General features: G+C 37.4%; 2 protein-coding genes across 5 annotated transcripts in view; both read left to right on the forward strand.

Annotated features, from left to right (window-relative positions):
• Positions 1 to 8,605, forward strand: part of ARL13B (ARF like GTPase 13B) — a 74,677-nt gene extending 66,072 nt beyond the window's left edge. The window contains exons 8-10 of one of the 2 annotated variants that reach the window (XM_024558139.4): positions 657 to 773; positions 1,740 to 1,808; positions 8,212 to 8,605. In XM_024558139.4, the coding sequence (XP_024413907.1) occupies positions 657 to 773; positions 1,740 to 1,808; positions 8,212 to 8,315 (290 nt within the window). In that variant the 3' untranslated portion in view covers positions 8,316 to 8,605. The remainder of the gene's footprint in view (positions 1 to 656; positions 774 to 1,739; positions 1,809 to 8,211) is intronic. The other variant, XM_045193529.3, reaches the window with a different exon arrangement.
• An 8,543-nt stretch (positions 8,606 to 17,148) lies between these two features.
• Positions 17,149 to 27,862, forward strand: part of NSUN3 (NOP2/Sun RNA methyltransferase 3) — a 63,985-nt gene continuing 53,271 nt past the window's right edge. For all 3 annotated transcript variants that reach the window (XM_024558190.3, XM_045193566.2, XM_045193567.2), the window contains exons 1-2: positions 17,149 to 17,300; positions 18,092 to 18,201. In XM_024558190.3, coding sequence (XP_024413958.2) covers positions 17,289 to 17,300; positions 18,092 to 18,201 — 122 coding nt within the window. In that variant the 5' untranslated portion in view covers positions 17,149 to 17,288. The remainder of the gene's footprint in view (positions 17,301 to 18,091; positions 18,202 to 27,862) is intronic.

Genomic DNA, 27,862 nt, shown 5'->3' on the forward strand with positions numbered 1-27,862 from the left:
TCCACAGAGGAATGTTCAAGCTTAATGCAAATTTGATGCAGATTGTTGCTCTACTCACTCAGTCATCTTGAATGCGATTGCCACACAGGACACATGCTCACTCAATGGCATCTACTACCCCAACTGACTAGTATAATGAAGTCGTCATTGTTCACACATGCACGTTCCAGTCCACTCTCCTTGGCTGCCAGGTTATATCAGTGTCACCCAAACCATTCTTGTTACATTAACAACAGCTGGACTTTTTCCAGACAGACCTCTAAATATGATCTTCTACTGAGACAAGTCAATACCTCTCCTCCTTCCCTAGTCATTCTGAGTTTTATGGAAATCCTTGCAATAATTGTATTTACTTAATATAACATTTGAAAAAAATATGTTACTTTTGGAAATGTGAACTTTTTTAATATTCTCAGTAACCTCTCCTAGAACTTAGAATATAGGCTTTTTGTTGTTTGTATATTTGTTAATCATTTCATAAGCAATCATTTAACAATTAATTCTTAGAAAAAGCAAGTTCACATTTTGTTATTGGTGATAATTTCCAACTTGAATTAAAGATGCATTTCTATGGTAATATCCACATTCTAGTTCTAATCTTAATTTTTATTATATAAGTTTAATTTTTCCTAAGTTCCATGTTTATATTCTTGTAGATAACAGTAAAAAGAAAACTAAGAAACTAAGAATAAAAAGGAGTCACCGTGTAGAACCTGTGACTACAGATGACTCTGCTCCAAAGAGCCCGACACCTCCCCCACCTCCTCCTCCTGGTGAGTTCTTTGATCTTGATTCTGAATTTAGAAACCCTGCTTTGAACAAAAGCAGGGTTGAAGAAAAAGAAAGAAATCATAGTTTTTATTCAGTGTATTCATTATCCTGTGAATTGGCAAAAAAGGTAGAAACCTTTGCATGATTTTGTTCATAATTGATGAACATAAGTATTTGTTGCTTTTTTAACCATAAGAAATGTTTTATAAAGGTAAAAATAAGTAAAAATTAATAAGAAAACCTTACCCAGACACTTCCTTGAATAGATTTAAATCTTAATTAAAATATCAGTGTACAGATTTCTAAAAGGAATTTAAGTAGAAAGGATGGCTAATGTGAGCTTTTAAAAAACTGCATCTTTCATCCTGAAAGTTAACAGTTGAAACCAAGATACATGAATTTTTCCATTATATTTCTAACATACATACTGACCTTCTAAGTTGTTATGAAGATTAAATGAAATACTGCATGTAAAGCATTGGAACATATTAACTGCATAATAATGATGAGTAATTTTTCAGCACTAGGCATAGTACCTCGTATACTATAGGTGCTCAGTAAATATATAAATGTATATGTTTATACTGCCCTTTTAGCCCTGCTATAAGGCTTTACGTGGTAACATTTTCCTTTGAGAATATTTGAAGACTCGTTTCTAGTACTCCATTTTATAAGTAAACATTTCTTGTAGCCCCTCCTAGAGGTTACAATAGTTTAAGGTTATTTGTGGTAGGGGTGAAGATGCTTATATTTTAACTAAAGGTAAATAATATTTAAAGCAAATGTTAACATCTGTGACATTTTAAAATAGAAATTTAAAATGAGTTTATGGCTAATCATTATTGTGCCATTCAGTATATATGAATTGACATCAAATATTATGTATATTCCTATCTAGAAAGGGATCCTCTCAACCAGCCTAAAGAGACATTATTTAACAGTGTTTAAATGTTTTTCTTTTTCTTTAGTTGGCTGGGGAACCCCCAAAGTCACTAGACTTCCAAAACTTGAGCCTCTTGGTGAAACACGTCATAATGGTAATGCAAAAGGATCAGTTTTCAAATATCTATACATCCTGCATTCACTTTTCTTTACTCATTACTTCAACAAACTTTTAATTTTGGAAGAATTCACAGCCGTCCTTTTTCATTTTATACATCACTTTTTTTTTCATTTTATTTCATTTTTTTAATTTTTACATGCCCTTTGCCTCTAAATAATTTGAATTTATGTTTACCTTAGAATACAGAGGTCAAAATAATCATAGTGTGTGTTTATCTATTATACTTGTGTATGTATGTAAATTGTGATGGAAAGTGAAAGGCTTTACAACAACTGAAATAGAACTTCCAGTTATAGTGCTTTAAAAGCCGAGTTGTCGTACACATGCGTGCTCATGCACTCAGTGGTGCCATGTAACAGCTCTTTCTCTGCTTCCAATGAGACGCCAAGTTGCTGAGTATTAAAATGAAGTGAATATCAACACAATTGTAGAATCAGAGATCAGTTGAGTATATCAACAATCATTAGCAAAAATTAGAAGATTTATTTTCATCTTTAAAGAGAGAAAAAGTCTATGCTTAGGCTGTATCAGAATTACAGTGAAATCACATCTGTTTGGTTGACTGACTTGACATCACAGTGCTTTTAGGGACCATAATAGGTTAGTTTATATTTTATACTCTGAAAATTATATATGTTAGAATACATTATCAGTCTAAGTATTCAGTATGTTGTTAGAAAAAAATAGGTAATGTTAATATATTTGTGTTCGTGTGTGTATTCATGTGCACAAACGTGTATATAGAACATATTAATATCTCTTATGATGGATTTTTTTCTCTTACTGAATGAGGTATCCAATGAACAACTATTTTGTATTTGACACATCTTAAAACATTGGTGATACCAAGATGAATAAGACATAAATTCTGCCTTTCTGGGGATCCTAGTCTAATAGAGAAGACCATATACTGTACTGTGTGACAATTCACAATGTACAGTTACGTGTCTATGGTGTAGAATTGGAGAGTACTCTCCACAAGCTGTTGGGACAGTTAGGGAAAGTGGTATTAGGACTGGGCCTTTAAAGGAGAAGAGTCTGTCAGCACAAGAAACAGTAGACTTCAAAGGCAGAGAGGTTGGAGAGGTCACCGGGTATTTGGAAAATAGCATAAAGTTACTTGTAACGGGAGCTTACTTCCATGTGGATGGAGTGGATAAGAGAGGAAACTTAAAATTATAGAGTGTTGGAACTGGAATTACGGTTTAGGGACTGATTGTGAAGGGCCTGACATATATGTTAAGATTTTTGGTCTTGCTATAATTTTACCAGAGACACTATACGTTTTTAGCAGGGAAATAGTGTTACTAGTTTTGTAGTTTAGAAAACCTATTTTTGACACCAATTGAAGTACAGACTTGACAGTGGCCACACCTGAGGTAAGAAAGGATCCCAGTTAGGTGGCTGTTGCAGTAGTCAAAGTGAGAAGGGAGGAATGGAAATTCAAATGGAGAGTAAAAAATGTACACAATGAGCATTTTAACAAGTAACTAATATTTGATGAATGGTTGTATGGGTTGAGAGAGGAATAGAGGATTATTTGGCTAGAAGGGGCTAGGCGGTTGGTGCTACCTGTAAGACTGAAAATCCATGAGGGAGGAGAAAACCTGCTTTGGAGGTATCTGTGGGCTTCTCTGTTTGGAAATGTCTGTGGTCCAGTAGAAGTAAGATTCTGGAGCTCAGGAGAAAAGAAGGGCCCAGTGTGTGGGGGAGGATATGTAGGTAGATTTTTAAAATTTATTTTTATTTTTATTTTTTAAGTATATTTTATTGATTATGCTATTACAGTTATCCCAATTTTCCACCCTCACCCCCCAACCCTCCAGCACTCCCCCCCACCTTAGTTCATGTCCATGGGTTGTACATATAAGTTCTTTGACTTCTCTGGTTCCTATACCATTCTTAACCTCTCCCTATCTGTTTTATGCCTCCCAATTATGCTGCTTATTCTCTGTACCTTTTCCCCCAATTCTCCCCCTCCCCTTCCCCACTGAAACTCTCCACGTGATGTCCATTTCTCTGATTCTGTTCCTGTTCTAGTTGTTTGCTTAGTTTTTGTTTTTGACTTTTTTTTTAGGTTCAGTTGTTAATAGGTGTTTGTTGTCATTTTACTGTTAATAGTTTTTGATCTTCTTCAATTTCTTAGATAAGTCCCTTTAACATTTCATATAATAAGGGCTTGGTAATGATGAACTCCTTTAACTTGACCTTATCTGGGAAGTACTTTATCTGCCCTTCCATTCTAAATGATAGCTTTGCTGGATGGAGTAATCTTGGATGTAGGCCCTTGCCTTTCATGACTTGGAATACTTCTTTCCAGCCCCTTCTTGCCTGTAAGGTTTCTTTTGAGAAATCAGCTGATAGCCTTGTGGGAAATCCTTTGTAGGTAACTGTCTCCTTTTCTCTTGCTGCTTTTAAGATTCTCATCTTATCCTTAATCTTAATGAAAGTAACTTACTGATGTAACTTAATGATGATGGGCCTTGGTGTGTTCCTCTTTGGGTCCAATTTCTTTGGGACTCTCTGGGCTTCCTGGACTTCCTGGAAGTCTATTTCCTTCACCCAGTTGGGGAAGTTTTCCTTCATTATTTGTTCAAATAAGTTTTCAATTTCTTCCTCCCCTTCTTCTCCTTCTGGCACCCCTGTAAATCAGATATTGGAATGTTTGAAGTTGTCCCAGAAGTTCCTAAGCCTCTCCTCATTTTTTTGAATTCTTGTTTCTTCATTCAGTTCTGGTTGAATGTTTATTTCTTCCTTTTGTTCCAAATCATTGACTTGAGTCCTGATTTACTTGCCTTCACTGTTGGTTCCCTGAATATTTGGTTTTATTTCATTTTGGGTAGCCTTCATCTGTACCTTCATTTTGCAACTGAGCTCAATCAGTTCTGTGAGCATCCTGATTACCAGTGTTTTGAACTCTGCATCTGATAGGTTGTCTCCTCATCACTTAGTTCTTTTTCTGGAGTTTTGCTCTATTCTTTCATTTGGGCCATGTTTCTTTGTCTTGGTGCACCTGTTAAGTTGTAAGGGGGCGGAGCCTTAGATATTCATCAGGGCAAAGCAACCCTTTGGGCTGCGCTGTGGCACTGTCTGTGGGGGAGGAGTCAGCGAGGGAACAATGCAGCTCACCTGCTCGATTCTAGCCCACTTTCCAACAAACTCTCTCATGTGAGGCTGGGAGTTTCTCCCCTCTGTGGCCACCCCTGCCATAGTCCACCGCTATAGTCCACAGCTAGGTCTGAGTTTCACTTTCCAGTTCAGCCAGCCCCACCTTGCTGCAGGACCTCTCAGTGCCCCTACCCACCCACCCTGTGCAGTCCTCCACCTCCACCTGCCTGACTTCCCATCTCCCTCCTACAGGTCTGGTTGTCTCTTTCTTTAATTCCTTGGTTGTAGGAGTTCCATGCAGTTGGATTTTCTGGCACTTCTGGTTGTTTATTGTTTTTAGATTGGTTGTTATCCTCCTTTTTGGTTGTGCGAGGAAGTGAAGGGTTTCTACCTACACCTCCATCTTGTCCAGAACTCCCTTTTTTTTAAATTTCAGTTGTCATCACACAATAGGAGTGCTTTGCCCATAATGCTCTGTGATTTTTTACTGAATGAATGAAGTTGAGAGAATATAGTTTCGTATTTCTGGGGGAAAGCATGTAGAATGCAGAGAAAAGAACTAATGGTAGCATCTAGGGGGAACATTATAGTTAAGGGCTATTGGAAAAGAGGTTAAAAATGGGCTGAGAAGGTCATTTTTGTTCTGTTTTCCCTTTTTTTAAAATTAGAACTGGGAATTACAATAATTAAGTTTAGGACCACCATATTCCTATATTCCTGTTAATTTTCAGTTTGTATCAATAAATTAAGCTTCCCATAGCAGATAAGAAAACACTATAACTTCAAAAGTTTTAAAAATATATGTATTATTTTTTCATAAATTTTAAGTCAGATTATACCTAAGCTGAATTAAAAAACAGTGTATGATCATTTCTACTTATTGTAATGGAGGGAAAAAGCAGATACAATAAATTAAAATTTTTCATAAAAATAATTTAATAACAATTTTTAGGGTTTATCATGAGATCTTCATCCAAGATGCTGATAGGTCCCAATGTTACAATTTCATTCTCTTTTTTCCTTTAACTTTGCACACATTTCTTTGCATTTGATTCATGGAAAGTAGACAGGTACATGATAAACTAGCTTAGATAAGTAAATTTAACTGTGATTGGCTTGGCACTTAAAATTTACCATGATGAAAAACAATTTGTTATAGTCAGAGGGGAATTTTTAAGGCAAATTATTACTTGTTCTTTGATTATAGACATTTACCTTGATAACAATTGGATTCTACTTTTCTAATTGCTTTTATTGTCTGTAAAGCTTATTCAGTGTAACAGGTAAGACAAATTCATTCAGAGAAGAGGTGAAAATCTGTTTCCCTTTGTAAACATTCCCCATCCATGTTTCACTAATATGTTACATGTTGTGCATTATGAGAAATAAGTCAAAAGTTTATTCCAAATTACCGAGTGTATAGAGAATATTTTCAAAATTTAAAATTCCGTATGTAGTATTACTACTCTTTAATTTTTCATGTTAAAAGTGTTTGAATCCTTTATAAAAATGGGTGTTAAGTTGGTCATACCAGTTGGGCACTAAGGTCAACTTACATTCCCTACAGTTAAGCTAATAAGAACTTGCTTTGTAGAATGATTTAAATTTTCTGGCAAAGAACTAATACAATATCAACTGCAAAAGTAAAATAATATTTTGGGAGGGAAAAAGATAACTTCTTGCTAGGTTTTTCTACTGGGATAGTTTCCCTTGGCAGTTTCTATTCATGAATGTCTGCTCCAGTAAACTGAGACTCCCTGTGTTTGCCTGTCTGTCTGTCCAATATTGGGTGCAGTGTTCTGTCCTGTGACCTGGCCTCTCTTATCGATCCAAGGAGAGTTGTTGATTTTTTCATCTGTTCAGCTATTTACTTCATGTTAGGATGGAGTGGTGACTTCCAAGTTCCTTAAATGCTATTATGATTTTGTTAAGGTGAACTCCTGCATGCTGGATGGTAAGCCTGAGTTCTGAAAGACCACAAGAGAAATTGCAATAGAGAAGTTTATTACTCACAAGTTTTGGAGGAAGCACATGGCATGCCTTGAGGGTTCTACAGGGGGTGATCCAGGCAGGGTGCAGGCAGAGAGATCTACAGGATGTGGGGCACTTGCCTTTATTAGGGTATGTGAGTGATGTTCTTTGGTGTTCTCAGGCTAAAGCCAAACTTGTCCATTCAAAGCAAAAAGAGTGGAGTTTTATTAAGTTCCACTGGGGTCTTATATGAGAAAAGGCCTTGGAGGGCAAGGGAGACTCTTGATCACGAGGGTCATTGGGGAAGTCATATCAGGAAGTTACTTATGACTCTGCAGACAGTTACCGAGAGAGCATGTGCTTGCATGAGGGGCTACTGTCTGTTTAAGGCCCCCCACAGCCACTTGGCCAGACAAAATGGATGCTAAGGCTGCGATACCATGGAGTAGCTTAGCTCAACTCCAGACACATGCAGAACTGGAAATGGGTCCCGAATACATTTTCTTTCTTTTTAAATTAAATTTATTTGAGTGACACTGATTAATAGGATCATATAGGTTTCAAGTGTGCATTTCTATGATACATGATCTGTACATTGCATTGTGTGCCCACCTAATACATTTTCAGTATATTTGTTTCAAGTAATCCTGAGCACCTATGCTTCTAGGATAATTTTAAGGGATTAAGCCAGAAATAATTACTTACTAGAAGTTTAGATATGCTGTTAAATTTATAAGCCAGTTTGTGATAATGAAGGTATAGGAACTTATTATGAAATAGAAAATAAGACTTTTTGTATCAGAATATTCCCTGAATCACTAAACCATATTGAAGCGTCATTATAAAAGACCCCCACTTACCAGAACACTAAGATAATTAACTATCTCTTCCCAAACACCTGGAAGCAGCAGCAATTGGGTAAGAACCTGGGTTGTGCAGACACTGACTCGCCAGGGCTTTGACAACAGCTTCCCTGATTTTGAGTGTTTGTTATTCATTCCCTTCTAGTGGGAACGTGTAATTGGAAACAAAATATTAATGTACGTTAGGTGCAGCTTTTTATTAAACTAACTGGAGATTAATTTACAATATAGTGTATCCACATTTACCCTACTGGTTGTGTTTTGAATTTATTCAAGATTTCTTAGATCTTGATTTTTTTCTACTCTCCTATTGCTTTATCTGTCAAGTCAGTGCCTTTTTTTTTAAAAGGCTTTGGTTGGCAAATAATGAATCGTGTCAAAAATATATATTTACCATAACTGTTTCTGTGTTTGTGTCATGCCTTCTGTACGTAGATTTCTATGGGAAGCCACTGCCTCCCCTGGCTGTGCGACAGAGACCTAACAGTGACGTTCAAGACTTGATCTCATACCCACGTCCTGCGGATGAGCTGTCTTAATGCCGGCAGGAGGAACTGCAGGACCTTCTTTTTCAAACAAATAAAAACCCTGAACACTGATGAATGGGACAAGATAACCATAGCGATTTCAGTGAGGCGATTAATAGCCAAAGATTTAACTGACCTGATAATTACTTTTCCATGCTGTTCATGGTATTAAAAAAAGAAAAAGAAAGAAAGAAAGGGGAAAGCAAAAGACCAGCAGATGGGATGAGCATTTTGGACCAAGTTAGTAAGAATTAGCATCGACTCTGGTTTATACATCTCATGGGTGTATTCCTCAAGTAAAACCTTTCAGAAAAAGAGCCAATGGACTTTGCACACTTTCATTACTATTTGTTTAATAGTCTTTATTTCTATACCTTAAACATTTTTTTTTGTAAGATACATGTGCACAGAAGGGGAACTCTTGGGAATTTATAACCTGAATTTTTAACTTTTTATATTTTTCTATAACTTTTGTTTAAGAATTTTAATTACTGTGATATTGACTATTCTATAATGCTTTGTTTCAAATTGTATTTGGAAAATAGAGTTGATTTACTGGCTGAACATTAACTATACAAATGATATATTTATATGTTTTGAGGTGCGTTTTGTAATAGTATTGTTCTTGAAGTATACATCCTAATTTGACCTAATTTTAAAATAATACTCTTTAAAGAAGTGGAGTCTATTTCTTTATTCTAAAAAAGAATAGCATTTGAAAGCACTCCTCAAGGAGAGAGTTCAATTTTTTTGTTGCTTTCTTTGGTAATGATCCTAATAAATAAAAGAGACTTGAAAAATAAAATGAAAATGTTATGTGAGATACTATTAAAAGTCCCAATAAACCGCTCTTTTAGAGGTTAAACTCTCCGAGAGATTAAAGTACCCCTCGCTCCCTTGTCTATCAAGCAGCTGCAGTGAGTCTTTGGTTATTGTAATACTTTAGTGCCTTGAAATGAAAGGCAAAGAGACTGAAAAAGCTACTGTAGGTCCAGAGACTTGTGTTTATGACAGGGAAATGCTGGGGTACTAAATAAATAATAAACAAATAATTCCAAAATAATTTTTGTAAAGAAATAATTCCAAATTAATTTCTCAATTTTAAAATAGTAGCATGTCTTGCACAGAACAATGGCATCTGTAGGATTCTTTATTTGTCCAGCATTTGGACACAGTTTTAGATGTATATTATGAGGAATAAATTCATAATGTTGCATTTAATTCAAAGCATATTTATATAAAAGTGAAAATACTATAAGCGGTATGATTCCTATATCACCTTGTCAATTGGATAGTTTGGTAACTTGTACTGACAACAGACAAATACTGGTATCTGACAGTAACATAAGTGTGTCTAAGGCAGTTTAGTATGGTTATTCACTTTTACACTTTCACTTGAGAGCACGACATTTTATTTACATTTTAAACTCCCTCAACCTTGAGTAACCAGGTCACTTTTTATTCTAGTCAGCATCATACACAGTTTCTTTCTCTTTTTTTTCTTTTTTTTTTTTAAGTTTTGTACCTAGCATTCTACTTCAGATATAAAATTCCTAACCTAAATTTCATAGATGGCTGATATGTAAGGAAAATCAACACAAGGAGACATGTATTAATTTTGAGCTGGATTTTAAAGGAAAAAAACTCATTTGTACATCTTTTTATTCTTTTGTAACATTTATATTTCTTCATTTTTTAAAAAAACTAAACTTATACTTTTTCCATCTTTTTAAAATTCATCTAGTTTGAGAATAAATATGCTTTTTAAATTTGCGATTATCGTGTATAATATTTACTGAGTCCTTTTAATTAAAGTGACTTTGAAATTAAATATATAATGAAGTGGAATTAATGTTTTATGTATTTCAAGAATTAATTTGTATTCTTAAAGCATTTTAAAAATTTTAAAAGAAGTTTTGTAAGTCCAGGTGGCTTTTAACAGTTAAATGCCTATTTTGTTATATGCTGCATTTTTATTCTTAACCATCATAAATTATGACATTTTCACACAATAAAATAATTTATATCAGTATGCTGTTTCCTCTTGTCATTTGATGAATTTAAATGATTTCTTTGACATAAAAAATAGGAAAGGCTTTTAAAACATAATTGTTGAAAAACATTCCAAGTCAAGAGATTAAAATAAATTTTTTGTCATTTTACATGAAAAACTTTTCTCTGTACAAGGTTTTATATATGTGGCAAATATCATTTTAATTCCAGTTAAAAATGAGATTATATTGAAACTGAACCCAGGTTCAGCTGCCTATTGCAAGGAAAGCCAAACTTGTGAGACAGGTGCTGGTGAGAAAGAAAGTGATTTATTCGAGCGCTGGCATCTCGAAAAGATGAGCGGACCCCTGTCTTCAAAAACCCATCTTAACATCTCTGGTCAAGCCAGCCATTATTGTAGGGAGTTGGTGGGAATTGTGTGCGGGGGAGGGGAACTTCCCGGGAGCAGTGCAGAAGTGCAGGTGCTGGTGAGAGTGGGAAGGGGGAATAGAGGGTGGTGGCTGAAAGGGGAGTGAGTGGTGCAGCTTTTGCCCAGGTTATTCCTTTCATTCTGGTGTTATCTCTCAATTTACATTAGCATTCCTCCCTTGAGGGGGGGGGGACACCTGTGGTTTGCAGCTGCAAGGAGAACTAAGCACAGGGTTGATTATATACTTTGATTTGTTACAGAATACATAACTGTGATTACAGTGCAGAAGTACTAAATCATGGTTACAACTCAACAGTTTACAGCAGGCAAGGTTTTGATGAGGATGGAGGAGAGGAAAAGCAGAACAAAGAGAGCAGGGCCTGGGGTTGCAGACAGGCAGGCACTTGTCCTTGCTGGTCTTGACATTGGTCTTTTTGGTCAGCCCTTTGAGTCAGCTGTCTGGTCTTTGTCAGCTTAGCAGGACTCCAAGGTCAGATTGTTTCTCAGGTTTACACAGGAATTGAACTATTGACTCTAGTAAAGTATACTTAGAAAAGAAATTTTTAGCATGTGAACTCTAGCTTTGAGGGGGAAAAAATCAGGTTATAGTAACAAGCTGGGTTTAATATTTACTAATAATATTATGTGTAGCTTTATGTAAGATAGTGTATTCATTCTCCATTAGAATATCATGGTTATGATTCAGTCTGTCTTTTGTTAAGTTAAAACTACTGACCAAAAGATGTCTTTTTACTTATTTGAAAGTTAATTCTATGTGCCTTTATGTGTAAAATGCATATATAACATGTACAATGTTATATGTGATTGACTTCAAGTGGAAGCAGCATTAGAAAAAGTGTTGCAAAATGCTAATAGTTAGATTTTTAATAGTTCTGGTTGTGTTTTTCTCTCAATTTTTCAAATTAATTTTGTAATTTGGCTTTTATAATGGGGAAGCAAATATGTAATTTTGTAAAAAGTGCCATTATTCTGCAAGTTCAAAATTATACTCTTTTGCCCTGGCCAGTTGCTCAGTTGGTTGGAGCATTGTCACATACACTGAAAGGTTTCAGGTACCCTCCCCAGTCAAGGCGCACATGGAAGGCAACCAGTCAGTGTCTCTGCCTCTCCTCTCCTCTCCCTCTCCTTTTTTCTCCCCTCCCCTCCCCTCCTCTTCTCTTCTCTCTCTTCCCCCATCCCTTCCTCCCTCTCTAAAATTAATAAAAAATATCCCGTGGTGAGGAATAAAAAATTTAAATACTCTTTTAAGTGCAATATGGATGACTTGATATGTAAAATGTACTGTGAATATAGCTTGGAGACATTCAGCTGTAGAATATAACAGTATACTTGCAGCTGATCTCTTACTAAGTATTCTTTTACTATAGTTTAGTAAACTAAACTAAAGTATATGACTATAGTTTATCTGTTACTTGGTTCTATATGCTATGCTATTTATCTTATTCAATTTCTCCCATTCCACACTAAAAAAATCCAATGCATCCAGGTGGCAAAAGCTTATCAAAAATGAAACTGCTTGATTGAGTAAAAAAGGAGAGAGGACTCATGGTCATAGACAACAGTGTGGTGATTGCTGGGGGGAAGGGTTGTAAGGGGACTCAACTGTAATTGAAAAAAATAAAGATTAAATCTAAATAAATAAAATAAAATACTGTAAAAAAAAAAAAAACCCTGAAACTGCTTATACAAATAAAGCTGTAACTTATAAACTATTATACTTGGCTTTAATACCTAAGTTTTTCTGTAAGTGGAATATATGTTGCAGCTAAGATTCTGCTAATAGTAATTTATCAAGAAACACAGTCTAGCTGATCCAAAGAACAAAAAATTCAGATATTTCAAAATGTATATTAAAATGTGGTATAAACGGTCAAAATGACAGTAATCCATTATTATTTAGAAACAGAAGAAGCTCTTTTTTGAGAAAAATTAGGAAATCATAAATGAATGTCCTTTAATAAGGGGATCAGCCTATAATTAAAAGAAAAACAGGAAGAAAATCATCTGCACGTTTAGAGCCTGAGTTGTAAATTCCTCTGTGTGCTGATGAGGAAACAGAATTTATGACCTAGGGAATGATTCAAATTTTTATAATACATTGTTTTCAATAAACATTTTGAGTATACATTTATACTAGGATGACTATATTAGTTTGCTAGGGCCATAAAAAGTACCACAGACTGGATGACTTAGCAACAGAAATTTATTTTCTCATAATTCTGAAGTGTGGAATTCCAGATCAAAGAGTTGTAGGGATGGTTTCTTCTGAAACCTCTCTTCCTTGATTTACAGATGGCCTCCTCCCTGTGTCCTCACATGGCCCTTTCTCTGTGTGTGTTCTTACCTAGTGTCTCAGTGGGTCCAAATTTCCTCTTTTTGTAAGGACACTAGTCAGGTTGAATTAGGACCCACCCTAAAGGACTCCTTTTAACTTAATTACCTCTGGAAAAGTCCTGTTTCCAAATATGTTTGTCACCTTTGAGGTACTGGGGGTTAAGTGCTTCAACAGAGGAATTTTGAGAGTATAAGTTTCAGCCTAAAACAGTTACATACATGTTCTGCACTTTGTACATATATCCCCATCAACATTGTTTAAAGATTGGATAAAAATAAGATGCAAGTTATCATACATGCTTTCCTGTCTCAGGGTATTGTCTGCGAGATTTTATACACACCACTTAGGAGGCCTGAAGTAATAAAATAGAGCCTCAGCTAACTAGCTCTTCACCTGAAATCAAAGTCCAAGGTTGCCTGTAACTAAATATGTTTTGTTCTCTCATTTTGATGTCAGTAGGAGATAGTCTATAAAGTACACTTATTCTGAAACATTTCTTAGATCAGTTGGCTTCACAATAAAATTGCTTAGATATGTAGAAATTACTTTCCTGTTTAGCGGTAAGTTTTTACGTGCTTTCTAGACAGTGAATGTGCTTTGTAGTTTAAGTATATTCAGAGTGCTAAATGGTATTCTAATTAAGTCAACTGCAGTATGCTGATATTTTGAGGGGATACATTATATACACATATATAAATATATATGCACACCTAGCAAGAGCAAACTATCATTTTCGTAGTTACTGCAGGGAAGCTTTCAGACTACCACCTTCTGATGGTGAATAAGCAGCAAATATAAGAACCTAGAAGAATAAGGTAGGTAAATCTTTTTGCTCCTCAGCAGAGAGAAACCATTCTTGCGGAGACTGTGCCAATGGCCATATCACGGCTAAGCTGTGTCTTTGCACCCTCATCAAGAAGTTATCCAAGATATCCTGGATGATTGTCTCCCTGTGGGTGTAATTGTTAAGCAGGTCAATTAATTTGACTATCTGCTTTGGAAAAAAAAGGGATGAGTAATAATTTTTGCAAAAAGATGCTTCATTCATTAACATTATAGTAAAAAAAAAATTCCACCCTGGCTGGTGTGGCCCAGTGGATTGAGTGCTGGCCTGCGAACCAAAGGGTTGCTGGTTCAATCCCCAGTGAGGGCACATGCCTGGGTTGCAGGCCAGGTCCCCAGTTGGGAGTGCATGAGAGGCAACCACACATTAATATTTCTCTCCCTCTTTCTCCTTCCCTTTCCCTTTCTAAAACTAAATAAATAAAAAATTTTTTTAAATTCTGGTATTTGTGTCAGCTCAATTATGTCTACAGTGGTTTAAAACAAGTCTGCTTCTGACAGTTTTTATTCTCAATGTTTTTATTCTCAATTGAGTTTTTAAAACAATGTGGAATTTTGTTCATTTTTCTGTAGTTATTTGATATGGGGTTGGGGAAATCTATTAACATGTTCATGATACACTGATAATGACTTTAGATATATGAGTTAAATGTTAAAGATCAAACTAGAAAAAAGGGAGGAGTGGATAAACAGATGTAGCTTCCCTCTTTGCAAAGAAATTCCCAAGTCTGAAAGCAATGGAATCAAAAACTCAATTGATTGCATAAAAACTTAAAATATTTTCACATTTAAAGTGGTTGTAGGAAAAATTGGGAGAGTAATTGAAAATGTGATATAATCAACATCTCTAGTATAAATATGAATAAAAGCACTAAGATATCTATAGATAAGTGGACATGAGCAATTATTTACAAAAGAAATACAAGATTTGAAAAATTACCCAAACCAAGAACACAATAAAAAATTGTAAGATTATCAGACATGCAAAGATTCATGAGCAAAAATGTTTATCAATAATATGCAGATAGGTACTAAGAGAACCTTCAAATACTTGGAACTTCTAGAAATTATGCATATGAAAAATTCTTTAAAAACTTTTTCTGTTGTATTTTTTCCATTACCTTTTAATCTCCTTATACTGCCCCCCCCACCCTGTAATCACCACATTCTTGTCCATGAGTCTTTTTTCCTTTTTGCTCAGTCCCTCCACCCCTACCCTCCCCCACCCTTAGCTGTCAGCCTGCTCTCTATGAATGAGTCTGTTCCCATTTTCCTTGTTCACTTTGTTCATTAGATTCCACATATGAGTGAAATCATATATTTGTCTTTCTCTGGCTTGTTTTCACTTAGCATAATGTTGTCCAGGTCCATCCATACTGTCACAAAGGGTAAAATTTTATTTTTTATGGCTGGGTAGTATTCCATTGTGTGACCGTCCCATAGTTGTTTTATCCACTCATCCACTGATGGACACTTGCTCTGCTTCCAGATCTTGGTGATTGTAAGTAAAGCTACAATGAACATGAGGGTACTTCTGTTCTCTCAAATTGGTGTTTTGGGTTCCTTTGGATATATTTCCAGAACTGGAATTGCTGGGTCAAAAGGCAGATCCATTTTTAATTTTTTGAGATATCTCCATACTGCTTTCCACAATGGCTGCACCATGCTACCCTGAACGTGCCTGATCTCATCTAATCTGGGAAGCTAAGCAGAGTTGGGCCTGGTTAGTCCCGGAATGGGAGACTGCTCAGGAATACTGTGTGCTGTTCACTTACTGCTGCTTGGCCTTCTGGCTAAGATCAAGTGTCACAAAAAATTCTTAAGAAAAAGAGGTTACATTATATAGTGTTTAATCAACCTTGAAAATGCATTAAATTAGAGAAATACACCAAAATCTTCATAATAATTACCTCTACTGGCATTATACCTAATTTTCATTCCATAGGCTTTAAACATTTTTTCTTTAATGACTAGTTCATTTAAAATTAGAAAATAGAAATATGCTGTCACAAAACAATAGAACTAATATAATCTCTTTCCAAGAATAGCACATCCTCTTTCCCTAATAGAAATATAGTATATATGATTTCTAATAACCCCTTAAGTTTTTTATGTCTATATTGTAAATGTTGCTATTTTAATTCATTTAATGTAACATTATGTAACGACCACAAAAAATTATATAAAATCTCTACAAATACAGGTTGAAAGGTAGACTAATGAGTTTTCCCTAAACATCCAACAAACTGGAGGAATCTATCTAATCATTTCACTTCTTAACACTGTATTTTCTTTCCCACCAAATCTAAATTTTTAGATTACTGGAGAACTTGTTGAAATAAGTATATTAAACTTCAAATCACATTAAAGGTAATGACACCTGTGTTCGTGGTCCTAAGATTTGCACCTATTGTATATACCTGCACTGACATTGTGAGTGTCAAGGGTCTCAAAATCACGATGCTCATTCAATATTAGGGATCACTTTAAGCCCTTTTCTCTGGTAAGTTGCTGATTGCTGTTACAAGGAGCAAGGAAGAGAGTAACACCAAAAAAGCAAATAAACTGCTCTATCTTACACCTATCCGAATGGGTGTAAGACCCCCTGAGAACCAGTAATACTGCCCCTCATAAAGCAGGGTGAAGTGGCCAGTGTGAATGGTCATTTTGGTCTTTTTGGACATTTGGTGTCAGAACTTGATGATAATCATGAAAATCATGACTGAAAATAACACACAGCAACAATAAGGTTCCTAGCCTCTCCGTTAAGCACTTTACTTATTTCAATCAATTTAATAATCATTTAACCCTCCCCATTAAAATAGAGATTATCCTAATGGGTCATCGCTAGGAAATATGTCTTAATTTCTTTTGCATCGTATCTATCCTTTTATCTTGAGTTCTGATTATCTGGGCTAACGGGGGTCATAAGATTTAGTGGATTAATTCCACTAGCTTCGCCTCCGAGATTTTAAAACAATGATCATGCAACAACACGTAATAACGACAAAGATTTCCACTCTTCTACGGAGTCCCTTGCCTCCCAAGCACACAAAAGCCAGAGACGTCTTAAGGACACGCTTGAGTTTCTAAGGTCCGCGGGCCGGCCCTAAAGGTTCCGATCTCTGCCCCGGAAGTAGGTACCGCCTCCTCTAGCCACCCACTGACGTAACTGCGCGGGTGCCTCTCGCGGGACGTAGGCTTCCACGTCGAGATTACAGGGTCTCGCGATAAGTTCCGCCGGAGAAGTACGGCAATTAAAGGAATTCCCGCGAAACTCTGTAGTCAGGCTGTTTATTCGGTGCCTTACAGCTTTAGATGTTGGACGGTGTGGACCTCTGGTTTGGGAGCTCGCGGCGGAGTGATGTTGACCCGGGTGAGGGTTGCGGTCCGGATGGCGCCCCTGACTAAACCAGATGCTTCTATGAGGCCTGGTGGGGGTGGAGGGGGTGGGACAAGGGAAGTAGGGGATGTCTGGGTTTCTCCGGTTTCGCAGTCCAAAACGCTCGCTCGTGAGTGTGTCTGTCGTGTTCTTCCAAGACCCCGCTGCCCCAGGTAGCCCGTGTGTATCCCAGGACGCAGACTTCAGTGCCTCCGCCCTTCAGCGGTGAGCGGAAGGCCAGCTCCTCGCGGCCCAGACCGCTGCTGTCACTGCCCCGTCCTGGGAGCTTAGAACAGTGTCCTTACATAGCTGGCCCTCGGAAAGCTTTTCTTGGATGAGTAAATGAAACAATTTCAAAGAAGTGTACGAGGAAACCAGAGTGACTTTTCTTCTAAATGAACTTTATTTTGGAATAATTCTACGTTTACAAAAAAATTGCACAGATTTCCCCTAAGCTTTTCACCCAGTTCCCCCTAATGTTAACATCTAGAGTGAGTTACCTAAGTTGACTTTTTTGGTTGGACTTATTTAAGTTGGCTTTCTGTGCTAACACCACTAGATTCTGCTTTTAACATTGCTTTACATTTGAGCAATAGTCAGTTGGAGAAACACTTAACTTTAAATAAGTAGAGTATGGTAATCAGTTTGCTTATGCATGAAGTACTGCTTTCATTGCAAGAACTAGTAATTATCTAAAATGTTCTTAAGAAGAAAGACTGCTAATGTTGAAGTTCAATAAATTTGTAATATCAGAGTGTGTCAGCATCTTTTTCTTACCGTCATAGCTGAAAGCAAAATCAGAGAGGAATCTTGCAAAACAGATTTGCAAAGTTGTATTGGATCATTTTGAAAAACAATATTCCAAAGAACTTGGAGATGCCTGGAGTACAGTAAGGTTAGTATAATTCATCTCTCGATGCTTTGTGATAGAATAAGAAACCTTTTTGGGCGTGGGGTGCTAAGAGTGTAAAAGATAAAGGAATCTAAACCTGGCTGCCTTTTTTTTATTAAGGCTACAGAGGGAAGAACTAGGAGAAAATGGATTAAGTTACGGGAACACAGAAAGGGGAGATAAAAACTTTGTAGTGATAGTAAACAAAAATTGTTATGCCCTTGCCTTGAGCAATTGCTTTGATCTTTGAAACAACAATGCACACAAGTTTGACAAAATTAACCATACTGGTAACAGAAAAATCTTGAGGCTTTAGAGGATATTTGAGTAGTTTCTGTAATTCAGAAGATAATGCAGCAAATCTTTAAAGCCAGTACTGCTTTATCTTAAATTCATTTTTGGTGATCATATTTCTTCCCTGTCTATGCTGGCTATGTTTTGAACAATGTGTGCACACACACACACACACACATTATTTAAATGTATTCTAGAAAACAAGCATTTGGTCCATGCGAGTGAGTGAAGGAGGTTTGGTATGTTAAGTGAGGTTTGCCTTTTGTCAGAATGTTGCGCTGTGGGCTCCTGCACAATGAGTGGTACCAGCCTCCCGCGCCTGGTGGAATGCAAAGAGCAAGACAGGCTCCGGGATCTGTGCTTCTAGTCTAGGTTCTCGGAGAAGGGGGAGCCCGGTTAGAACTGTATGAACCTCTCATCCCGTAAGTGTCCTGCTAGAAACAGGCAGGAGTACCTGGCCTTTCTAAGACAGGCTAATAGTGCCAGCAAAGGCCTGAGGAGAAGCCAGGTCTTGGTGACAGTTAACTTGGCAAAAGGATCCGGGCATTTTAGGTCAGCGGACGAGAGTGCCCTGCTTGTGAAGTTAGGGTGAAAAACCCAGTACAATTTGCTCAGGGAAGAAAAGTCACATGGCTAATAGATAATATCCCAAACTTGGTCAGATGGTTGTTTTCCTCGTCTCTTCTGGGCTCAACTCAAAAATTTCGTCTTTACAAAGGACAGTTTTAAGAACTTTTTAACAGATTGTTTTGACTAATAAAGTCTGAGGTGATCCTGAGATAATTTTAGGACAAATTAAGCTGTTTTAGTAACATACACTGTAATATGAAGATGTAGTTTGTTATCGTGGATTTTTTAATTTAAAAACTAGATTTTAAAATGGTATTTTCTATCACAGAGAAGAAATGAGAAAGATTGAATAGAGAAATGTGCAGTAAATTCATGAGATTTTTGTATGCAAAGGTACTCAAAATAATCAAATAATCAAATATCTATTGCATGCTTATTATGTGCCACCCAGTACTAACTATGTGATCTTCAGCACAGACCTATGAAATTTGTTTCCTATTTTTCTCCTGAGGAAACTGAACAAAGTTTCAGTAACTTCCAAGTTCATTCACCTAGTAAGAGGCAGAGCTGGGATTTGTGCCCAGACCCTCTGGTTCAAGAACTCCCACTGCTGACTTCTATTCTATGTGCCTCTCATACCTGTGATGTAATTAGGCATACATGGATGATTTCTTTTTAAAGATTTCAAGAGGTATATTGTCTTTAGACTTTATAGTAGTCTGGCTACCCATACCCTGTAATGAGTTATTTTTGTATTTAATGTGCTCAGACAGGTTTATAAATTATTATTTGACCCTAAACAAAACGAGCAGTGAACCTCAAATCCATTTAATTAACTGTGCCTTCTGCTTCATCTACCTTTTTGTTGGGTTTTCATGGTAATTTAAGTTTTGCATAAACATGTGCTAAATTTGCCATAGGCAAAATAAAGGCTTTCTCAGCATAGAAAGTAGTCTGAGCATAGAAGATAGCATGGACGAAAAAATACCAGAAATATCTTTGTTTTTTAACTGTTTAGTTGCAAAACAATGTTGTTTGCCATCTAGTTGCAGAGTCTGCTTCCAGGGAAGGGCAAGTGTATTTTAGTGCTACCTAAAAAGTAATTCACTCAATATTTTCAGTTTGCTGTGGTAGAGAAGATTTAGTATTTATTTTAATTTTATTGTTTTGTAATAACCTTTCTTGCAAAGCAGCCCTTTAAGTTGGAGTTTACCTGGTTCAGTTTTTGCTCTACCTGTTGTCTGCATGTTCTCATTCAGCAAGCCCATCATGGCGTGACTTTAAACTTCCCTCAATATGCTGTCATTAGGGGCTTTGTTGTCCTTCCCAAGCTCCAGTCCTGGATTTCGAAGTGTTTTCCAGTAATTTCACTTAGTTTTATACCAGGCAAACTCAAAAGCATGTTATTCTTTTTTCTTTCCAGATCTGTGTTGTCAATTGCTACTTGCATACTTTACCTCAGTTGAAGGCATCACTGTTTCTCTTTTCCACACCTGCACTACCTTTGTAATAAAATGACCCTTACTCAAAAACTGGCTTGGCATCTGCTCATAGCTCCTTGGAGGGGATCTCTATGCCCTTGGCATGTGTTACCTAAGAGTATCTTTGTTTACCTGGGGGCTTGGGCCACACAGGAAAGTCTAACAATAGGATTTATGATGAGGGCTATGAGCATGATGTCAGCTTGGCCTGTGGCCTTTGATCTCCGTCCTCCAGAGGGGCTGAAGACTACGGATTAGCCACATGGGCTGTCAGCTGTCTTTGTATGTCTGAACTTCAATGAAATGTAGACACCAGTGCTCTGGTGAGCCGCCATGGTTGGCAGTGCCCCATGCGTACTATCACACGTTGTTGCAAGGGAAAGTTATCCTCCAGGTTTCCAGTGGAGAGGGCAACAGGAAACTTCATGCTTTGAATGGTTTTATACTCTGCATCATGCATCTCTTGACTGATTTTAATCAGTATCTTTTTGCTGTAATAAACCATAATCATAACCATGAATATAACAGTGAGTTCTGTGTGTTGTCCAGCTAGTAGGTAAACCTGAAAGTGGTCTTGGAGACCCTGAACTTATAGTTGGTGGTGGAAGTTAGGGTGGTCTAGACCCAGCTGGTGTGGCTGAGTTGGTTGAGTGCTGTCCTGCAAACTGAAAGGTTGCTGATTTGATTCCTGGTGGGGCACATGCCTGGATATCAGGTTCCGTCCCAGGGCAGGGCGTGTATAGAAGGCAACAGATCAGTGTTTCTGATATTGATGGTTCTCTCCCTCTCTTTCTCCCTCCCTTCCCTTTTCTCTAAAGTCATAAATGAAAATTAAAAAAGAATAGTTAGGGTGGTCTTTGGGATTTCCCTGTGTACTACTACACACCACTCACTACCCTGCCAAAATCTAGTATCTAAATGCCCACCAAATACTTTTGTCTGCCTGAGAGATTTCATTTGAATCTCTTTTTATCTACACTATTACTACTTAGGTCTTCGTCATTTCTTACCTAGCCTATTGCAACAGCCCTTCTCCATAGCCACACACCTTTAGTATTCGTTCGTTTGCTTATTCTAGCAATCACTTTTATGGCAGTATATGCCCGGCAGTGTCCTAATCACTTCATAAGTAGTAACATCATCCTTCGTACAGTCCTCTGGGGCAGTTATTACTGTTTCCGTTTCACAAATAGGAAAGCTGAGACAAAAAGTTTAAGAACCTTGCCCAGAGATCCACAGCGCCCTCACATTTGGAAGAGCCTTGGGAGTGTGTCTTACACATTCTCTCATGCTGTTTCTTAATGTAGCCGTGTTCCACATGTCCCTCCTGCAGTACAAGCCTCCTTCACTCCCCTGGGTATGATGTTCCCTCTGCCGGGAATGGCCTCCCTTCAGCCTCCACAGCTGTTAAAGTAGGGTTCAAATTTCACCTCTGTATCTTCCAGCATATGACTTAGCTAAATTACTTAACATCTCTATGCTTCAGTATCCTTATTTAAAAAGTGGGAAAAAGAGTATTTCATTTAGTTATTTGGGAAGGTAAAATGAATTTATACACACACAGGGCTTAGAATATTGTTTGACATACGGTAAGACCTTGATACATGTTAGCGTTATTTTTATTACTGTTACTGTTATTAACCAGTTCTCCATCAAGCTGTCCCATATTTCCTTGGCAAAATTAGTTGTGCCCTTTGTGTTTCTATTGCATTTTGTTGATATAACTGTTGTAATTCTCTCAAGATTGTATTATCATAATTTAGTAACTTGCTTGTCTCTTCCCTGCCAAGGGAGGTTCGTGAAGAACCAATGCCTTAAGATTTGGGCAAGTCATCTGCTAATTCACAATTTAGACAGTTTTGTATACCAGGCATTGTGCTAAGTGCTGGGGATAAAAAGATGGATTATATATAGTCTACCCTCAAACATATATGAGGGAAGGATTAATTGGAAGTCTTTATGAACTTTGGAAAGTTTGTGGATACTTTGTGGAAAGCATAGGGAAAAAAACCCAAAACCCTGGCCTATCTGTAAATACATTTTTTTTATTTGGACATTGTCCTCACTAACCCAGAATTCACATAGGTCACAGTTACAGAGAGATATATTATATAACCAGATTTCATTACCAGGATCTGAAGAGGGGTAGAGTGAGGTAGTCGGGAAAAACAAATTAAGTAGTAGCTTGATTTCTATTTTGTCCCTTATGTTGGCTTTATGTACATTTTCAACATCAAATTCTGAGCAGATCACTGTGAGGTAGTAACTTTTAGTCCCTTTTAAAGTCAGAGGTTAGAAAAATTGCCAGGTGTCTTAGTTTATGGCCAATCAAGACCTGTGACTTGGAAGTCCATGGCGTTTCTTCTACCGAGTGGGCTGCTGGAGGGCTCTGTAGTCCCAGCCTTGGGAGTGTGTGTGCACGTCTCCTTATATCAGGGACTCCTCGTGTGCAGTGTTTTCAGTCTTGTTGTCACCACCAGGAACACAAACCTTCACTCAGGGCTTCTTATTTTGAGGTACCGTGGATAACAAATATAGACACAGATTGTCTTCCTTGAGACAAGGAGGAAAGAGTGTCAGGAAAGAGTAGGATCATCATTAGAATCTTTGAAGGACAAAAATAAAATAGTTGGAAAATATACTTCGGTGCACTTGCATGAATACATTTATTCATTTCTAAACCAGGCTTTAAAAATGGTTGAATGAGCGCCCTCTTGTGGATAATAATAGCAATAAAGCAAAAGGGATTTTTTTTAACATTGAAAATGTAATTGATTTTGTAATCTACAGGGTTATACTAATTGTGCTTAGCAATATCTAGATAAAAGGATTTTTTGTCCTCATCATTATATAGGAATGTATAACGGATAATAGAGTAGTAGAAGAATAAAGACAGAAAAATTGAATGAGGACCATATTAAATAACAAAAATTGTCCAAATGACACAGTATGCAGTTTTTTACAGGGGTTATGTACACACAAGCAGGTTAAAGTAAGCAACTTTCAGATCTTCAACCTCCACAAATGCTCCTGCAGAAAATTACTCTGCTTCTCTGTGTGCCTAAGGGAGTAATACTCTCCTTTCCCAATCTGCACTTACACAATTGTCTTTCTCCCACTTTCCCCATCCTGGCTCTGCCACACTGCATTCCTCCAGGCGTCAACCCCTCCACACACCAGAGGTCCCTGGGATGTCATTGTAAGGGTTTAGGGACTAAATGACTCATGACTAAAATTCTTGGACAGGTCAGATAGGTTCCAAGTTTTGCCTTCAACAGAAGCAAAGGAGCTCCACTTGAGTTGTCAACTAACAGGTCATTTAAAATATTTTTGATGAATATGTCATTAAGTTATTTCGGAATATAACTGAGAATTTGAACAAAAGGGAGACGTTGCTATAACAAAATGTATTTAATTCTCACTTATGTAAGTGAGGGTTTTTCTCAGCCTTTATAAAAATGCAAAATAGGAATAAAATTGATGTTGAACTTTGACTCATTATAGCACCAGCTATATTTATCCTCAGATATATTTAAAAAAAATAAACACTAATTTCATTAAGAGATTCCTTTTCTGTCTTTCCTTTTAATAATTAAATCTGTAATGTTATTTTGATCAATTTGTGCTAATAATTTTATTTATAATGGAATCCAGAATTTACCATTTTAACGTTTAGAGATTTAAGATCATAGTGAAAGCAAATTTAGTGTGTGTGTGGCAGAGAAGTATGATAGGGCAGTAAAAAAATATTTCAAACACAGTAATATGTTAGGATAAAGTTATATGGAGAAATAGAATGTAAATAAAAGAGAAAAAGGAATGCTGTAAAATTAACACTTTCTTGAAATTAGGCCCTGAATTTAATTAATTGATTGATTGATTTTTAGAGAGAGGGGAAGAGACGGAGAGAAACATTGATCAGTTGCCTTTCACATGCCCCTAGCCAGGGACCAGGCCTGTAACCCAGGCATGTGCCCCAACTGGGAATCAAACCAGTGACCCTTTGGTCTGCAGGGTGACATGCAACCCACTGAGCTATACCAGTCAGGGCTGGTCCATGAATTTTTAAATGAACAACAATGGGTTTTAAAATCACTCTGGTAGTTAGTTTCCAGTAGGTACATTTTAAAAAATGGTATAAGTTATATTTTAAATGTCAATTTTTACAGTATGCTGGAAATCACATTCTTAAACATATGGTGTAGGTTTTGATATCAACTGAAAATGTGCCAGAGGGTACATAGTTTTTTCACACTGATACTAGTGAAGATACTAACATTTGCCAGTCACTGATGATTTGGGTCCTGTTTCTGCTGGTTACTGGTGCACTTGAACGTCCGGCAGCTTCAGACTCCTACTCATGAATCTTGGGAGGAGCCCTGGAATGTGGCACCTGGCCAGTCTTCTTGAGTTTTCTAATGTACACTCACTCTCGTATCTGCTGGACCACTAGTCCATCCATCAGGGATTCAGACTTGAGTAGCCACTGGCCTCTCAGTTCCAGGTTGTCATCCCACCAATGCAAGTGTGTGTGTCTGTGTTGGAGGGAGGGGAGCTGAGACCCACATTAATATACCTCTTTGCTTTCTCAGGGCTAAGCACCAACCTGAGCAGCCAGGGCAGTATTTTCACTGAGTTGGTCCTGTTGCAGCATGTGTCAAGCTAGCGACATTGTTAGATACAGTGAGTGGCAGGAAGGCCAGGGCCACAGGCACTAGGTGAGGTTTGGAGTAGAAAATCTCTGTTCTTTTCTGTTGTATACATTAGAGCTACAGTACCGGGTCTCACACTTCTGTTAGGTTTCAAGGCCAGCAAATTTTGAATCAGGTATTTCTGCTTAATAGCAATGTGACTGACCTTGGGTAAGTTGCCAAGTTTCTGAAAGCCTCAGTTACCTAACCTCTAAAATGGGGTAATAGCTGCCCCTCATGGCTGTTGTGATGGTTAAATGAGGTAAGCATGCACAATGCACATTGTAAACATATGATCATTTATTATTACTATTATTAATATTGGGGTGATGTGGAGCAGGTGGATTGGGTGGTAGGTAGAAAGGCTTGCCCTCTGAGTGGAGAGTAGGAGAGTCAGCCAGGCTACAGGTAGGTGAGAGAGGGAAGGTCAGTGTAGGCAGAGGGAGCAGTTTATATTGAACCTGGTAAAGGCTAAAGAAAACTTGGTCCAGGAAATTTAAGAAGTTCAATAGGGCTGGGTGTAAGGAGGGATCAGAAAATTTATTTGGTCTGCATAGGGTTTGGGTTTTTTTCTGTTGTTAAAGAATGAGGTAGAATAAGTTCGGAAGAGTGTTGACTTGTTTAAAAACAAGTACTTGTTTTTAAATCTAATGAGGCTCTTCCACTTAGAACAGGGGTGTCAAACTCCTTTTCACTGAGGCCCACATCAGCCTCGCCCTTGCGTTCAAAGGGCTGACCACAATTTTAGGACTGTATAAATGTAACTACTCCTTAACAGTTAAGCGAGAGCTGAGTGCTGCCGCTGGGTAGAAACTAGGTGCCAGGCCGGATAAAACAAGGTGGAGGGCCCTCAGGCCTTGTGTTTGCCTCCTGTGGCCTAGAGTCTTTCAATGACTTTCCATCACTTATAAGATAAAATTTTAAACTTTTATATTACACTTAACCCTTACAATCACCTGCCACAAGCCACACCAGACTGGTTTTAATTCTCCAGATGCACTGCCCTTCATACCTCTGTGCTTGTACATGTGCTATTGCCTTCACCCTGGAACTTCCTTTCTGATTGTTCCTCATCTTTAAAGATACTGGATAACATACAAAAATCGGTAGAGTTCCTTAGCTAATAATCCTTTTATATAATAAGGATAAAAGGAAATATGCAAGATTAATAACCTTTACTAAGGGATCTGAAAGAAAATGTGAATAAATGGAGAACATATTGTGGTTAGGGTTGGAAACACAATACAATAAAGATGTTAATTCTCCCCAAATTTAGTGCATTCAATATAATACTAATCAGAGTCACAAATATTTTATAATTATTTTTAATTGAGTACCTGATTCTAAAGTTTATCTGAAAGAGTAAAGATAAAATAGCTTTGGAAACTCTAAAGAAAGAAAAGAATGGAGATTTGTCCTGTCAGATATTAATTGGAAGTGTCCCACCTTTTGTTAGTTAAGGGGTGGATACATGATATAAGCCAAGCCACTCCAGTCTATATTAATTATGTTTCTTACCATTATTTCCCTGTTACTACGTGACTCAAGACCCTGGGTAGCTTTTCACTCATTTTGAAGAGTAATACTAGGATGCACTGACATAAGATTTACATGAGTGACATTCACAGATTTCCCTTTTGGGTATATTTTAATGCAGTGGTTCTCAAAGTGTGGTCTTGGGGTTCAGCAGTATCAGTATCACGTGAGAACTTACTAGGAATACAAATCTTCAGTTCCCACCTAAGACCTACTAAACCAGAAACTCTGGGGTTAGGGCCCAGCAGTCCTTCACAGCCACTTGCTGCATGCTAAAGTGTGTGAAGCACATTATTAAAGAAGGAGGTTGTCATCCTCTGGAGCGGCTGGAACACATACATTGGGCTCATAGGGTGCACCATCATAACAGGCAGGGAAAGGAGAAGGCAGTTGCACCATAAGCCCTGAGGGAAATTCACATGGCACGCTTGAAGTCACAGGTGTTACATTTCAACCCAGCCATTCCTCACATAGACAACTCCAGGGTGAGTAGCAGCTGGAATTTATTTAATTGATGATGGTTAATGAGGCTCCCAAATAACTCTGCTAGAAAGGTCAGCTCATAAATAAATATTTCCTGCTGTATCTGTCAGTTGATGTGAGCCTGTGATTGTCAAGAGATCAAACTGTTGGACCGAATTAAAAATTAGGAAGATAAATTTACTGGGGGATGGGGGAGAGTGTGCATCATGCATAAGTGATTTTTAAGCCATCCTTGGTTTTGTGTCATCTGAGCCACGGATTGCCTCATTAACTCTGTTACTGTAGAGTTCACTGGAGTTAGCTTTCCATACTTTTCTTCTTCATAAGGAAAGTCTTAATACTCACTAATTTAAACACCCTTAAATTACAGTACTTTTTCTTACAATATTAATAGTCTCAGGTTTTAAGTTTTCTCTCTGAGAAAAACACTTATGCAAAGAGTGAATGACTAAAATCTATTTCGATGGATTTAGAGGTAAGTAAAGGCAGGCCATGATATTTTTGGCAAGGAAGTCTGCTGCAGGGAGGGACTAAGCAGAGGCAAGTGAGTCATTCCTCAACAGTGCAGAATTTTAGGGGCACCTAAAACTTGGTAATCAAGATAAACAG

Source organism: Desmodus rotundus, chromosome 2, assembly GCF_022682495.2.
Source record: "Desmodus rotundus isolate HL8 chromosome 2, HLdesRot8A.1, whole genome shotgun sequence".
Taxonomy (NCBI): Eukaryota; Metazoa; Chordata; class Mammalia; order Chiroptera; family Phyllostomidae; genus Desmodus; species Desmodus rotundus.